At 39.6% G+C, this 16,834-nt stretch overlaps 1 protein-coding gene across 1 annotated transcript in view; it reads right to left on the bottom strand.

Annotated features, from left to right (window-relative positions):
* The window catches only part of crip3 (cysteine-rich protein 3), a 40,717-nt gene that overhangs the window by 6,159 nt on the left and 17,724 nt on the right, over positions 1-16,834 (bottom strand). Inside the window, exons 3-4 of the mRNA XM_036593965.1 lie at positions 8,023-8,080; positions 3,470-3,610 (exon numbers count right to left, since the gene is read on the bottom strand). Of these exons, the coding sequence (XP_036449858.1) occupies positions 3,470-3,610; positions 8,023-8,080 (199 nt within the window). The remainder of the gene's footprint in view (positions 1-3,469; positions 3,611-8,022; positions 8,081-16,834) is intronic.

Below are 16,834 nucleotides of genomic sequence, written 5' to 3'. Positions count from 1 at the left end.
AGGGTTAAAGCAAGGGTTTGGTGAAAAATACAGTTTAACAACATTTACACACCACACCTCTTTTATTTTAAAAAAATTAAAAATGTTATATCTTTTTTAATAAAAAAATATTTAAAAAGATATTAAAACTATCTTCTGATCTTCAGATGATTTTCCAGCTCACTTAGGCTGGGTATAAAATCTTAACAGATTTCTAAAGCAGAAAGCACCTCAACCTGCTCCTCAGAGATCACATGACACAAACAAAGCTAAACTTACTGGACCGGACCTGTCTGTGCTTTTATGAGCAGCGAAAGCGCAAACAGGAGATTAATATGAGGTTGAGAAACGCTGATATCACATTAAGAGCTGGACAAATTTCACTACAAACTAGCAGCTCAGCTGAAATTGTAAAGTGTTTTGACGTCTGGATCCACACATTATAAACATGATAACGGCTCTTATCGCCCTGTGTCGTTCACGCAGCTGCTCTGTCTTCGTGATCCGCTGTTCCTGCACGACACTTCATCTTTTTCTCCACCCTTCTAGCTCTCTGATAGGCTGTTGTTTGAATAACTCGTTGAGCGAATCTCTGACTTTCTCACACTACAGGACTGACCGTTTTGAGTCATAAATATCGAATATGTTTGATAATACCAGAGGGCCTCAGAAATCAGACCTAAAATTGGGCAAAAAAATCATGCAGTGTAGGCCTGGCCTCGAAGATGCACATATGCTGAGACCTAGTTTGAGGTATAAAACTACTTGCTGTGGGTGCATTTCAACATAAAATTTATATTTAAATTCTTGTTAATTAATTCACAGGAACATTTTTTCTATTTATATTTGTCTTAGAAACAAATTTCAAGTATTTAAGCTATAAAATGGTACCAATCCAATATCAATACCAATCCAAAAAAAAAGTGCTGGATCAGATATCGGAAGATAAAAAGAAGAATGAATGTGATCCAAGTCTGTAATAAATCTATCCTCGAACTGCAGTTACTCACAGTGTGTGATGTAATGTGATTAGCTGTGTATTTCTTCTTGTGGGGTAGTGGAGTACTTGAGTACTTTCAGCATGATAGCCTACTTTCCGATTCTCATCTTAAGTGCTTCAATTACAAATAGCACATTTTAAAGCATAGTAGTTTTTAAGAAGAAACACTGGATTGATATTGGCTGATATGGTTTCATTATTGATACTGGAAAAGAATACTGGCATCGTACCATCTCTAGTTTAAGCTTAAAGCTATAGATCAAAATCACTAAGATGATGATGAAAAAGACACATTCAATCAGGTACATTCAATCTTGATCAATGATATTTTTGTACTAACATGTGCTGAAAGAGTCGGTAGAGGAGGCTACTGTTCCTTAAGGAGGATACGTAGTTATGAATTCAATATCCTCTTTCTCCTTCAACTCAGACTCCTCCAGCTACAAAGAGCTGAGCACTACATTCCAGTGCTTTAATATATATGTGTGTCTGTGTGTGTGTGTGTGTGTGTGTGTGTGTGTGGGAGTGAGTGAGGGTGTATGAGCGCACAAGTGAACCAAAGTGAACCAAAAGATCCTAAATGTTCTAAATGAATAGTAATTCATGAGAAAATGAAATGACAAAGAAAGTGCTTCAGTTTAGATCAGTTTTCAGTATCCATTGAATATGTCATTACTTTAATTGCTTTAGCCCTGAGAAATTAACCCTTATTCTTGTCATCATGGTCTACATTCTACTTTTATTATATATATATATATATATATATATATATATATATATATATATATATATATATATATATATATTATTGTAGATTTATTACTTAGAGATATTAAAAATATAACAAGCTGAGAAAATAATCCCCTCTAGTGGGGTACAGTGGCATTGTTCCTAGAAGAAAACTGTAGTGACTTTAACACAAAAATTCCCATGCATTCTTGTGCACTCAGACTAAAACACACTGTGGAATTACACAGTTCATTGTGTTCAAAAAATAAAAAAAATGCAAATGCATAAATTTTGACTTATTTGTTAAAAATCTGTTACCTACCACATCAAAGGATATATCTTCCTTTTGAGACACCACATCTATTACAAATTCAAGTCACACTGCCTATAATCTATGTTGTACTGGCTCTATAATGGCACAGTGTGCTTGGTCCCCATGATCGCCATTTGCAGTGTAAATTTTAGACCGTCGCTAAGCTCTCAGTAGCAATTACGACAGTCTGTATCAACAAAATCAATTTCAGACAAAAGCAGAGTAGTAGCTGACTGTCTTTGTAACAAACATTGATAATTTTCATGTATTAACCTTTTTTGGCCACTGTTACAAAAGCGATTGAAGAAAGAAATCTGAATATGTGAAAATGAAACCAATGTTGGTTAGAGCTGGCATAATAGCTCAGCTCCAAGCATGTTAACCTGTCCAATGATGTTGTGTTAGTGGTAGTTTGAAAAGATGCAGTAACACGACTAAGAAGAAGTATATGCCTTCGTTCTCACAGCTTGGTGTGATAAGGGGAAACCTAGTGGGTGGGAATTGGCTATGACTAAATTGGTGGGAAAAAATTGGGAAAAAAATCTCCTGTTCTACTACAAGTTTCATTCAAATTTTCAACAGAATTTCCAAAGAGTAGTGATGGTGGTGAAATAAGCAAGAATGCCTCAAAGAGATGACCTGACAGTAATTTTAACATATTAGACAAAGAAAAAAGGATAAAAAGGAACATACACAAACAAGAAAAAGAAACTTGACAATGAATATGCAGGAAATGGAGGTGAATATGCAGGTGGTTGGTACAGTGTAGTGGGTAACACCTCTGCCTTCTACACTGCAGACTGGGGTTGAATCCCCTGCCTGGGCAAGCACCTCCTTGGGCAAGACTCCTAACACTACCTTCGCCTACCTGTGTAAAATGATCAAATTGTAAGTCACTCTGGATAAGTAAATTAAAGGAAATGTGACAGGTGGCCAAGGGGCAGTTCTCAGAACAAATGACTCTGAATAGGACCAATAATAAACCGGGGGAACAAACGTCACGGTGATCTGAAGTTCTGTTTGACAACTGCTGCCAAAATGACGTTTTTATACACAATGTTTTTTTTTCCATTTGAAGTATACTTACACAATAACGCACAGGGATTTGGGCTTTCCAGCCAGCACATCCAGATTGTCATTTGTCAGCAAAACAAACCGCGGTCCATTTCGGATAAATTTAGGTGCAGGCTGGTCATTAATAGCTTAATCATTCAGAATAAAATTGAAACAAATTTTTTAAACCATCCACTGTCTACTTATGCTCGGATCACCCAGCATGCATGTTAATGTCAGGTCTTGCCTGGGCCACTGAATGCCTCTCAGCCAGTCACACAGTGAGGTCGTATAAGGCCAACTTAGGAGTAAACGTTGTTATGGTGCTGTCTTCAGGGTAAAAGTTAATGTGGTTGATGAGGAGCTGTCCACTGTGTGTAAGTGTATTGTATTACCTTTGGGTTGATGATGGCTGATTTGCGGGTTGGACCACGGCGTGGTGGGCGAGCCGTCTGAAGGGCTGTCACATGATTTGTTGACTGGCGTCTGAGGAGGTGTGTCATAAATATATGATCCCGCCCCACCAATATTCACACCTACCAATGGACAGATAATGTAACAGTCAGAATATCTTAAGTATGGAATGTATGTATGGAAACTATGATGAAGCTTGTACATATCTAAGCAGACAGGCTCTTACAGTAGCCATTACACATCATATCATCTATGCAAAATGATATCTCAGACACAGCACACACAGATGTCTACAGACACACACGCACGGGTTTGTTTTTACACAAATGTCATGGGTGCAGTCATACATACGTATTATACATCCTGTGTATAATTTATATTATTATCGTGTCGAAAAAACCTTGTATCTCCATTTTTGACGTTTTTCAGTTTTTGACATAATTTGAAAACACCTGTTGCTCTTTACATTGTATGTAAATTTCATGATGAATGGATTACAAGAAATGACCTGAAATGACTTGGAAAAAAGTCTGGTTCCATTGACTTACATTGAAAGCAAAGTAGGTTTTTTCCTTCTCCTGTAAAGTTATCATTTTGGAGATATACATACATACATACATACATACATACATCATCTAAACCGCTTATCCTTCTGGGTCGCAGTGGGGTGCTGGAGCCTATCCCAGCAGTCATTGGGCGGAAGGCAGGATACACCCTGGACAGGTCACCAGGGAATCAAACCCAGGCCCTTCTTGCTGTGAGGCGACAGCGCTACCCACTGCTCCACCATGCCGCCATTTTGGAGATACAAGGTTTAATTCCGACAACAGCAATATATATATTGTATGTATATATATACACACACACACACACACACACACACTGACTAAAATTAAGTGTCTTGAAAAGACTGGAAGTACATAGAAACATGATATTCAGCTGTTGAGGCTTCTGTGTAATTTTCTGTTCTGTTACGTTGTTTTGACGGGAAATTTAATACATGAAGGATGGCCTCTGACTTTTGTTCAGTATTGTATATCTAATACTAATATGCCCCATAGGTTTTATATACGTTAATACATACATGTAATAATACTTTTCTAATTCAAAATAGTTTTACCATTTCAGTTTTAAATCAAACAAGGAGGTTTTGTGGAAAGCACTTTAAGGACCAAGCACTTCTTCCAAATCTAAAGACACAAACACACACACTCATTAATCACTCATCACTCCACACAGACCTCATTCTTTAAGTGTGTGTGAGCGTGTGTGTGTGTGTGTGTGTGTGTCTGGGTAGCAGTACGGAAGCATTCCCTATCTTTCCCCTTCTATGGTCTGGAATGTTTGAGGTGGGCAAGAGGGCATTATTAGCATTACACAATCACAATAACTTAACATATCCTTATGTTATTGCACATTAAATATTACACAAGCAGCTACTGAATATTATCAATATTATATATTATCAATATACCAATACCTATATAACCTTGAGTATCAGCCCATACCGATACTGATACAGACTACTAAGCCTTATTTGTTTCTATCCTCCTATAGTGTGACGTGTTTACAGACTGCTGACATAATAGCACCTCCCACACATTTGCTTTCTTTTACACTACTAAGTTGCACTACAAGAAATTTTGTGATATGTTTGGCTAGATTTGTTACAGACTCAAATGAGATCCATACTTTCTGTCCTCAGATTTATCTGCTGGTACTGGCCTGATGGATACTCAGTGTCTTTGTCAATGCAGTGCATGTTAGATCTAATGCCAAACCCTCCACCCCTCAATCCCTTTTCCCCAATTTATTTCTTCTTTTTTGCCACACAATCTCTCTTTCCCTCTCTTGCTCACATTCTGGGTCTTTCTCTGTTAAGTGAGATAACACCCATGAACACTCGATATTAAGGCAAGTGTTTCCACTTCACTGAACCTCAGTAATGCACTCTCGTTGGGGAGCAATCCACTAAATGTACTAACAGCCACTGCTTTTATGACTGGCCCACTCTCATCTTGTAACTCTATCTTGCATCCCACCCCCTCTCATACACACACACACACACAGTCTAATTAAGTCTTTAAACATGTTTATTTCTAATTTACTATTGACATACAGGCATTTTTAGTTTAATTTTTAAATAAAAAAAACCTTCAAAAATGCTGTCCCACGTTTTCAATTCTGCTACCAAAAGATAAAGAGTTTTAGTCCATAGGCGGAGCCTTATTTTAGCCACACCCCTGCATTTTAGAGCAGGAAGTGAGACTCCATCCCTGTTCATCATGACCACATGGTGAGCAGTTAGATCCCATTGTTTTGAAGTGTGTCTCAAAGTCTGAAAATCAGTGTGTAACATTAAGAATTGTCACTAGCAGGAGTGTAACGGTACGCAGAAGTCACGGTTCAGTTCACAGCCTGGTTTGGATGGTTCGGTACGAGTTCAGTACAACGGAAAAAAGCAACAAAGACACTCGAACGCATAAGACTAGGTTTCTTTTCATTTATACTGCAAGCTGTGGAAGGAGCTTTGTTTTTTTTTAATATTATAATTTTATGTGTGTATAACTGTTCAAAGCCGTGTTTTAGTGGGTAGTGTTTTTGAGTTCTCCTCAAAATGAGCTAAAACTGTCACTACCAAAACAGTCACTACTGAAACATTTTGTGAAGTGTCGATTGTTTTGGTAAAGACAAAATAAAATGTTTTAATAAAATAAAGTATAAAGTTGGGAGAATATCTAATTGTCAATTTTTCTTTGCCTAAAAAACATTGATTTAAATTGCGATTATTTTCTATAAATTAAGGCTCAGGCCTCGTTTTTGGCAAAGAAGACCAGAATATTCACTTTTTTCTAGCCTGAGGCTTGACCCCTGAATGTAGTGTGCCACGCAGCCACTAAGCTGTGGTTTTAATCTCACAACATTTTTAATGAAGTGCCCATTATTAGTCCCACAACGGGGAAATTTCACCTCCGCATTTGACCCATCCGTGCAGTGAAACACCACTAGTGAGCACACACACAGCAGGGGGCATTGAGCACACTTGCCCGGAGCGGTGGGCAGCCCTATCCACAGCACCCTGGGAGCAGTTGGAGGTTAGGTGCCTTGCTCAAGGGCACTTCAGTCATGTACTGTCAGCTCAGGTGATCGAACCAGCGACTTTCGGTCACAGGCCTGGTTCCCTAACCTCCCCCACATGAACGTTTGGTTGTTCTAACTTATCTTCAGGCAGTTCACAAGCTCTGTCTTAGTAAGGTAAAATTTCCCTCTTAAAACCTAGGACAATACTTTTTAGAATGTAGGCTATGACTGAAAAAAAAAAAAATCGCACTCTTTAAATTGCGATTTCGATATGAAAACGATTAATCTTTCAGCCCTAATTATGGTACAGGGTCACAAAAGTAAAATGATTTTAGTCTACTGTCCTAGTCAATTCAAAGTCTGAAATTAATTCTAAGCCAGTTCAATAGAAAGATCCACATACAATCAGACTGTCCTATGAAAACATTGCAGTTGAGTGCAATCTCAATCTCGCTAAACAATAATTTAGCGGAATTGCTGGATTAGGATGGGTAAAAAGCAGAACCACCTAACTGCTGCAGGTCAAAGGCTTACCTACATGAGATACTCTGCGCTTGAAACGAAAAGGTCCTCTTTTTGGGGAAAAAGCCCACCCTTTCTAGTAGGCTGTCTACACCCCTACTGTTTCTTCATTCTATTTTTTTACCTTTATGAATTGAAGATGGAGGGAGCTTGGAAAGGGCCCTTTTAACAACAGACGTTATGGTAGTACCTTTTTTAGTCTGATGTTTGAACATAGATAAGATGAGATAATCCTTTATTAGTCCCACAGTGGGAAAAATTCACAACAGGGGAAATAGACATTCTGCTACCATGTTCATGGTGTCAATGGAATAAATTATGACAAGACTAAACTAGGTGTTTGTTTATTTTAGTTTTTTGTTTAGTGTTCTCGAGCTTTTAAATACATTTACAGAATTAAGTGAAATTACACACACACACACACACACACACACACACACACACACACACACACACACACAGTGCAACCTGAGAACTTGAGACTAGTTTCCACCTCAGATTTTCCGAAAGTGGAAATACCTTCAGAAAGCTTTCCCGAACTGCTGAGAGTAAACTCACCCGTGTTTGTGCAGGTCTCTAAAAGACATACGTTCACTTTCTCTCACACACACACCAACACACACACACACACACACACACACACACACACACACAGACTGGGGGCTAGATCTCCTTCCACAGTTTTGCTGTTCTGCAGTTGAGTGCACTTGCTTAGCCTGAGGGTCAGTTGGGGAAGTTTTTGGCACAGAGTCTCTGATTGATCATGAATTCAATTCAGGTCAGCTATTTGTTTCTTGACTCACTTTCTTCTCTGGCCTTCAAATCACATTTTCTCACTACGATTACAAGCTACTGTGCTGTGTGTGTGTGAGTATGTGAGTGTGAGAGCGTGAGAGAATAAACTGCAGTGGTCTTGATCTGCTGTCCGCACCTTTTGGTCCAAACAGGGTTCCGTAGCAGGGCTTGTGACAGTAGGGCAATCCGTCGTGCTGTGAGGAGAAAAATGAGAATGTTATCAATTCCGCAGTCTTCACTATTCATTCAATAGTTTCAACAGTATCTGAATCATTCAACAATCAACATCTCCATTCAGTCTTTGTCTTCACCAAGGCAAGATTTTTATTTATTGACCTATATTTCTACAAAACCATACTTCTCTCCATCCAGTCTTTGGGGATTTTTACCCAATTTTCTTCCAAATTCCAAATAGCCAATTGTGAATAATACCCCAAAAAGAATTTGAACATTTGTACCATTCTTTAAGGTGGCCTCATTTACTGCTTAACATTCATATATGTCTTAGGTGACTCCATCAAAAGTGGACAGCACTAAATGAAGGTGTGAAAGGGGTACAGTGCATCTTGGACCCTTACATAACATCTGTAGTGTGAACGCTGGAGTGCCTTGATGCGTCCTCATGTGGCCACATGCCTTCTTACTATACGTCTAACAGATTTTAAAGCCAAGTGTGAACAAGGTCAAAATGTCAAACCAAGTGGCATATACTTTAAACAAACTTTAATGGTCTTTTTGACAAAGGTATTCTTTTAAAAGTCGGTTGGTATGTTTCGGCTCTTTACTGTTTGAGGAATTTCTTCTGCAGGTTTCCATCTAAAATGCCACTGTACACAGTGAACACAAGCTCACCCACACCACTAAACGAAACACAGCCCCAGTCATTGACATTTCCACCTCTGTCTGGTCTGAATTCTTCTTCGGAATGAAGAATGCAAAGAGTCCATGCAAAGAGCCTACGATCAGTATGATGTTGTGCTATGATGTGTGTTTTTACGGTGGCTGAGAAGACCCAACAAATTGCAAATAAAAAACGAGCTGCAAAAGGCAGAAAGCTCTTGGAGCAAATCTGTAGATCCAGAAGTTAAAGTAGGCCTTTCACAATTATTACATAATCACCTAATTGCAATTATTTGAGATGAGACTCAGAGTTACATTGTGCTGCAATAAACAAGATGTGTGACTGAGTGTGTTGGGTTCAGGCAAATAACTGCCAAATAAAAGAAAGCAGTAACACATTCATTGAGACTCATTCATCATGGGACTTACAAAGACAAAAACGTTCGAGTAACTTCTAACTTGGTGCTCTAATGTGTTTAGAGGGCAGTGCTGAGATATGTTTATTCGTTAGTTATGTATCTAACTCCTATATTTCATCATATACGTTGGCCGAATGAGTGTTTTTTGTTTATATATTCACTCTTGTGAAGAGTGCAGCTTCGCTTAACTCTACAGTTGGTAGTCACACACAGATTCAACAGTACAACCAGTGTTAGTTGCTAAGTAAACATATCTAGCAAGTAAAGTGGCTAATCAGCCAATCTGGCCACTTTAGGCTGGTATTTTAATAGTTGAAAATAATGAACAAGAAAAGACAATTAAAGCATTAATCACAGTTATTTATATGACAATTAATCGTCAGATAAAATTTCAGGATCGTGACAGCACTAAATTAAGCAGAATGCAAATGTGATTTAGACATTATCAGTGATAATTATTTGTGTAATGATGTATCACATCATTTAAACAGCACAGCAAAATGACAGTAATAACTGTAGACATTCAGACATTTCGGTAGGGCTGTAAAAATCATGAAATTGTAGCTGACGATTAATTGTCATATAAATAACTGCGATTAAGGATTTATTTGTCATTTCCTTGTTTATTGTTTGACTATTAAAATACAAGTCTAAATTGGCAGAGCTGGCTGATTAGCCATCTCACTTGCTAGCTATGATTATTATTATTATTATTATTAAGTGCCACCAAGTTGTTTCCAACTGGCAACCATGTGGATAGTGTCCCTCAAGAATATCCTGTCTTCTGTTTGGGTCTTCAGGCTTCTGAATGTCTGGTTCATGATTTCTCTGATTGTATCCATCGTTGCTGGTCGTCCTCTTCCTCTTTTACCTTCAAGTCTTCCAAGCAACTGTCTTTTCCAATGAATTGGTTCTTCTCAGAATATATCCAAAATAAGAGTGTCAGGTTGGTTATCTGGGCTCCGAGTGAGAGGTGAGGCTTGACTTGTTCAAAGATAATATTGTTTGTTTTATCTGACGTCCAAGATTACCTCAAAAATCTTTGCCAGCAAAGTTCAAAGACACCTAAACTTTTCCTGTCTCACTTTTTTACTGTCCGGCTTTCACATCCATAAAGAACCTCAGAGAAACCAATCCTCGATCATCTTCCTCCAGTCCCGTTTCTCTCATTATATGTTCTGCATACAGGTTGAACAGGTAAGGCAGTAAGATGCAGCCTAGCCTGAGTCCTTTGCCAATGTGGAATCAATCTGTTTGTCCATTTTCTGTCCTGACCATGGCTTGTTGATCAGTATAGAGAGTCCTCATTCGAACGATGATATGCTCTGGTATTCCCATTTTCCTGAGGACATTTCATAATTGTATGTGGTCAACACAGTTGAAGGCTCTGCTGCTGCAATGAAACACACGTTGACTTCCTTCTTGAACTCCTTGGCTTTTTCAAAAATCCAGCAAACATCCACAAAAAATCCAAAAAACATCCACAATGATGACTCTTGCTCCTCTAGTCTAGTCTGTGTTGAATGATCCTAAGCAGCTAACAATGGTTGTACTGTAGGATACACAGAATTAAGTGTATAGTTAAGCAAAGCCACATTTTCTTCACGAGTGAAAATAAGAAAAAAACCCTCATTCTGCCAGCACACACGCTAAAAACGTTCAAATTAGCCACACAGCTCATAAATAAATCAAGATTACTCAGCACTGTCTTCAAAATGTTTGTTGATTGTGAAATCTAATGACTGTGAAAAATGACTGCAGTCAGCTTATATGTGATCATCTCAAATAATTGCGATTAGGTGATGTAATAATTGTGACAGGCCTACATCTTGGAAAGTCAACCTGTAGAGACTTTCTCCCCCTACAATGTGCTGGCTGTGGGCAGAGAGACCCGCGGGGTGCTGCTGGTTGGGTTTGTAATGGGTTTTTGTTCATAGTGCTACTGAGCTTTTTAGACTGAAACCCAACCCATATTTCCCTCTTTCTCTCTCCACATACACACACACACACCCACACGCACACACACACACATACACACACACACATACACAGACACACACATACACATACACACACACACACACACACATACACACACACACGCACACACACACACATACACACACACATACACAGACACACACATACACATACACACGCACACACACACACACACACACACAGACAGAGACACACGCGCACACACACACACGCACACACACACACACACACACACAGACACACGCACACACAGACACACACGCACACAGACACACACACACACACACAGACACACAGACACACACACAAGCACACACACACACAGACACACACACACAGACACACACAGACACACACAGACACACAAGCACACACAGACACACACACACAGACACACACAGACACACACACACACAGACACACACACACACAGACACACACACACACAGACACACACAGACACAGACACACAGACACACACAGACACACACGCACACACACAGACACACACGCACACACACACAGACACACACACACAGACACACACAGACACACACACACACACACACACGCACACACACACAGACACACACACACACAGACACACGCACACACACACAGACACACACGCACACACACACAGACACACACAAACACACACAGACACACACGCACACACATGCACACACACAGACACACACGCACACACATGCACACACACAGACACACACAGACACACACAGACACACACACAGACACACACAAACACACACAGACACACACACAGACACACACACAGACACACACACAAACACGTCTGTCTCGCTATACATATGAGGACATCCATAGGTTTCTATTGATTTTTGTGTTACTGTAGCTAAATAATACTACACCTGAACCTAAACCTGACCCTAACCTTTACCTCAGTATCCACAAGACAATTTTTCTGCTCGTTTAGTTTTCAAATAAAGTAATTATGGTGAAAACAACACGTCCTCACTTGAGCAAAAATACACACACAGACACACACAGACAGACACACACACACACAGACACACAGAGCCATGCACATTCAGCCAAACCGAAGGATTTTCAACATTTTTAGCAAAGCGCTCCCATATGTGCTTCTGCACATTCCTGTCTATGAAAGGAATAAAGGCAATATTTGGACACCAAACAGTGAACGAATGATGCACTTTAGGCTTGTAAATATAGCCCGTGACCTCATCCCCTCTCCTACCTGAAGAATGCCATGGCTTTTTCTGTCTCTCTCCCACACACTCAAAATTGAACCCCTCCTTAGTACAAGTGCTCATTTGCTGCCTAAAACCTGAATCATTTCTGCTGCATTCAGAGCAGATATGTTATCTTATTTAATCAGGTAGCGTGTGCTGGTTTTTAACACTGATCCTGTGGCTTGACTAAATGTTCTATATACTCCACTGAGGCCCATATCCTCCTTTTTCCTGCATTTTCCTTCTCCCCCTGACATCCACTCAAGACATTTTTTGTGGGTTTATGTACCAAAAATATTCATCATTCATTTTTGCATTACCATTTTCCAACCTCTCTTTATCCCTTAAGAATCAAACATGCTGTTTTCTTACTTTTCCTGTAAGAATGATACACAGTGCTGTGCAGAAGTCAGAGATCACCCTTTCATTTATTTGATTTCCAGTCAAAACAGCCATTAAGTAGACAACATATTTAACAGAAATTTACACAACAGAATATAATACACTTTTTTAATATTGGAAGCCTTTATTACAGCTTCTATTCTTTTCAGGAGACTTATTCTTTAAAGAAAACCTGCAGGGATATTTTTTCCACACCTCCAAGTTCAGTCCTACAAGTTGGGTGCGTTTTCTGCTTTTTATGATCCAAGTAATCCCACAGACAGATCCATAGACAGATTTTCACGTCATAAAATGCGTGTCTCTGACAAGAAGCCTGTCTCAATTTTTAGGCTTTGTTCACACAGCAGGTAAAAGTGGCCCAAATCTGATGTTTTTCCTCATATGTGATACAGATGTGTATCTGTGCGTCAGTGTGAAGAGATAAACACACTGAATCTGACATTTTCAATTCCGATTTGAGACGCTTTCATATGTGATACTGAAATCCGATCCGTATCCGATCTGCGGCAATGTGACTCAGTCTGAACAGCCAGATCGGAATTCATGCGAGTTTTACGTCAGTCCAACTCGATACTCGTCATATTTTCGCGCGGCTGAGACTCATAAACATTTAGGCTGATGTTTCTGTACCAAAAAATTAGAAGAGACTCATCAAACCGCTCCGAGTTTGAAGAGATTTCGAACGAAATGGCCGAACGCGGCTGGAAGAGACCGAGGCTGCAGTGTCAAAAAAAAAGTTTGAAGAATCAGAGGACTCGAACCAAATAAGTGGTTGTGGCGAATAATGTGCTCTTTTTACGGTGATGCTGGTGAGGATGAAGCAGATCCTCCGGGAGGGACAGGCGCTCGCTGGCCGACATGATTGTTTACCTCTGGATGAGCCACGTGAAGCTCTGTTCTTTTGCACATGCATGTCAGTTTGAGCTGGTGTGTTCAGACTGATGTCGCATACAGGTCACACTTAAAAGAACAGCCAAACAAAAAATCCGATTTGGTGAGAAAATCCGATTTGGGCCACTTTTACCTGCTGTGTAGACGTAGCCTTAGATACCTCAAATATGCTGCCTACTGAGGTAACTTATTTTGACCGAATATCGAGACAACATCAACATTCTCCTCAGCCACTAAGGCAATCACACGGTGCGATGTTTATTTGAACACGGCGCACAGAAGCGGTGTGGCAAACAGCCCGGCAAGTGGCGAAGTGATCTTCAAATGAAAGTTATTCTGATTTTCTGTGGTATATTATTTGTTTGCTTGTCACAAAGGTGCACAAAAGACTACAGTTTGCAATTTAGGTTTGTCAGTGACCCTTTTACAGCTGCCAGAACACCAATCCATTAGCATGCAAGCTAGCGGATTTTGAAGCCACAGGCTATTGTTTTGAATATCCAGCTGGCTAACAGACTTGCTGGCTAATAACCAAGTAGCTTAACTAGTGACAGGTCTTGTCAAACATTAGCTAAAGATGAGGTAGCGCTATCTAATCACTGATCCGTTTGTGTGTATGAATAATTAGGGTTATACGGTGTTTTTCTGTAACTTGCTAAATAGTTAGCTAGCTATTTAGTTCTCTGTGTTCACATATATGAGTTTTTTCCATTCTTTCAGGGACAACATTGGCGCTCGAAGCCTTCATAAAGGCTGATATACAGAAAGAGGATGTTCACCGGGGACAAAAACTCTGCTTTGTCAGCTAGGAAGTGCAATTCCTAATGCAATTCTGATGGCTAAAGTAAATAACCGCCGGTCGCGTGGGCAGGAACAAGCAACGACGTCACTGCTGCTTAACTAGAGTGTGTCATTTATCTGTCTTATAAGGTTTTTAACAGCTTTTTAAACCTTTCTAAACAGCTGCCTTTGTAGGCAGTGGCTACTAAGAGAGCACACTAAGTACTGGGACACACCCATAGCGCTGAGTCGTCTTCTCACAGTGGAAGGATGGACAGAAACACCTGTGGATGTTTTCAGATCTGAAGCAGCTTGATTTTCTCCTCTCTCTCAAAGATGGAAACTTTAAGTGCTGTTTATCTGATGGGGACAGTTTTGGTGTCTAGCAGGTCTTGTGCAGTTGTTATGAATCCCATTTTCTCTGTATCTTTTAATCATTTTTTAAACTTCAAAATTTGCACTTGTTTTCCTTTAACTCTGCCCTTCCTTAAGCATGTGGATTATTATATATCCTACCTCTAAAAAATATCTCCTGAAAATGAAAATGTGTATGTAATGGCTGTTTAGACTGGATATTAAATCAGTGAGGGGTGGTTTCTGACTTTTACACAGTGCTATATATAAATGAGCTCTGTTCCGATTGGCTGCTCTGTATTGTGCCTCATGTAACAAGCAGTCCAGGCTGAAACACTCATAACTGCCATGTTGCCATATATGGAGTGGGCAGTTAACAGTACATTTTGAAACATCTGTAATGTCTAGATACTACATACAACTACATCTTTTCCAAAAAGGCAAGGAAAATCATTTTTTCACGCTATCTGAACTTTTAAACAGTGATAATACAGCTGAGTAGTTAATAAACACATACTTCATTGAAAATGTCCTCGTAGTGAATGAGAGAGAAAAATGATGCATGCTAAAGCCTCGGCTTCATCCTGGGTAATTATCATGCCACTGGACAATTATTCAGCAGACAGGAAGTTACATGAAGGATATGAGATCATACTTCAGTCAGTGTGATAACTTTGGATGATAGAGTAGCACTTGGGTTTCTGCATATGTGTGGACATATGAGTGGAAAAGTGAGAGAGAATGAACCGTGTCCTGTTCTGTACCCTTAACGATATCATGAAGGTGGCACAGCTAATGAGTGCTTAAGTGATAGTTTGTCCAAAAACTGTTCACACAGTTTTTCTCAAATTTAACCAACTAGCCAAATATGTCCAGATTTGCTTCTTTAGTTTTGCACTGGAGCTACGAGGCTAGCTAACACTGAATCAAGTTGTTATGTATCTCTAATAGATTTGCTGATAGCATAACAGTGCCGTCTGCTGTCATGAGTTGTCGTGACAGATAATATTTGTTCAGTAATGTAATAGTGCCTTAATACTGTTTTATCCAACATATTGCCAGTGTTGGAAGAAAACCTTTTATCTCCATTTTTGGCGTTTTTCAGTTTTTGACATAATTTCAAAATGCCTGTTGCTCTTTACATTGTACGTAAATTTCATGATGAATGGACCAAAAGAAATGACCCAAAATGACTTGGAAAAAAGTCTGGTTCCATTGACTTACATTAAAAGTAAAGCAGGTTTTTTCCTTCTCCTATAAAGTTATCATTTTGGAGATACGAGGTTTTCTTCTGACAACAGCGATTTATTTTATAGACAAAAGAATAAAAAAAATAAAATATCAGAAACCACGTAACAAGTCTATTTTGGATTATGTAATGATGCACTTTAGACAAAGTCTGCACAATACTAATTTTTGTAGTAGATTCTGCTCTTACTTGTTAGCTACATTAGTTTCATCAGGTCTCGGCCGATCAAAATTTGGGGGGTTTATGGAAAATTGTGCACGGTTGATTTTCTGCCAAATCTGCTGCTGCACAGTATGTGTTGGTCATCCTCTAGTCCTTCATCAGTGGTCACAGGACGCTGCCCACAGGACGCTGTTGGCTGGATATTTTTGGTTGGTGGACTATTCTCAGTCCAGCAGTGACACTGAGGTGTTTAAAAACTCCAGCAGCACTGCTGTGTCTGATCCACTCAGACCAGCGCAACACACACTAACACACCACCACGTCAGTGTTGCTGCAGTGTTGAGAATGATCCACCACCCAAATAGTACCTGCTCTGTGAGGGTCCATGGGGGTCCTGACCACTGAAGAACAGGGTAAAAGGGGGCCAACAAAGTATGCAGAGAAACAGATAGACTACAGTCTGTAACTGTAGAACTACAAAGTGCACCTATATAGTAAGTGGATCTGATAAAATGGACAATGAGTGTAGAAACAAGGAGGTGGTCATAATGTTATGCCTGATCAGTGAGTAAGTATCCAAACATTTAACTGATACTGTGTGTGACTGCATGTACT

The sequence above is a fragment of the Colossoma macropomum genome, unplaced genomic scaffold, assembly GCF_904425465.1.
Source record: "Colossoma macropomum unplaced genomic scaffold, Colossoma_macropomum, whole genome shotgun sequence".
Taxonomy (NCBI): domain Eukaryota; kingdom Metazoa; phylum Chordata; class Actinopteri; order Characiformes; family Serrasalmidae; genus Colossoma; species Colossoma macropomum.
The sequence above is the reverse complement of the archived record's forward strand: the minus strand, read 5'-3'. Positions and strand labels throughout refer to the sequence as shown.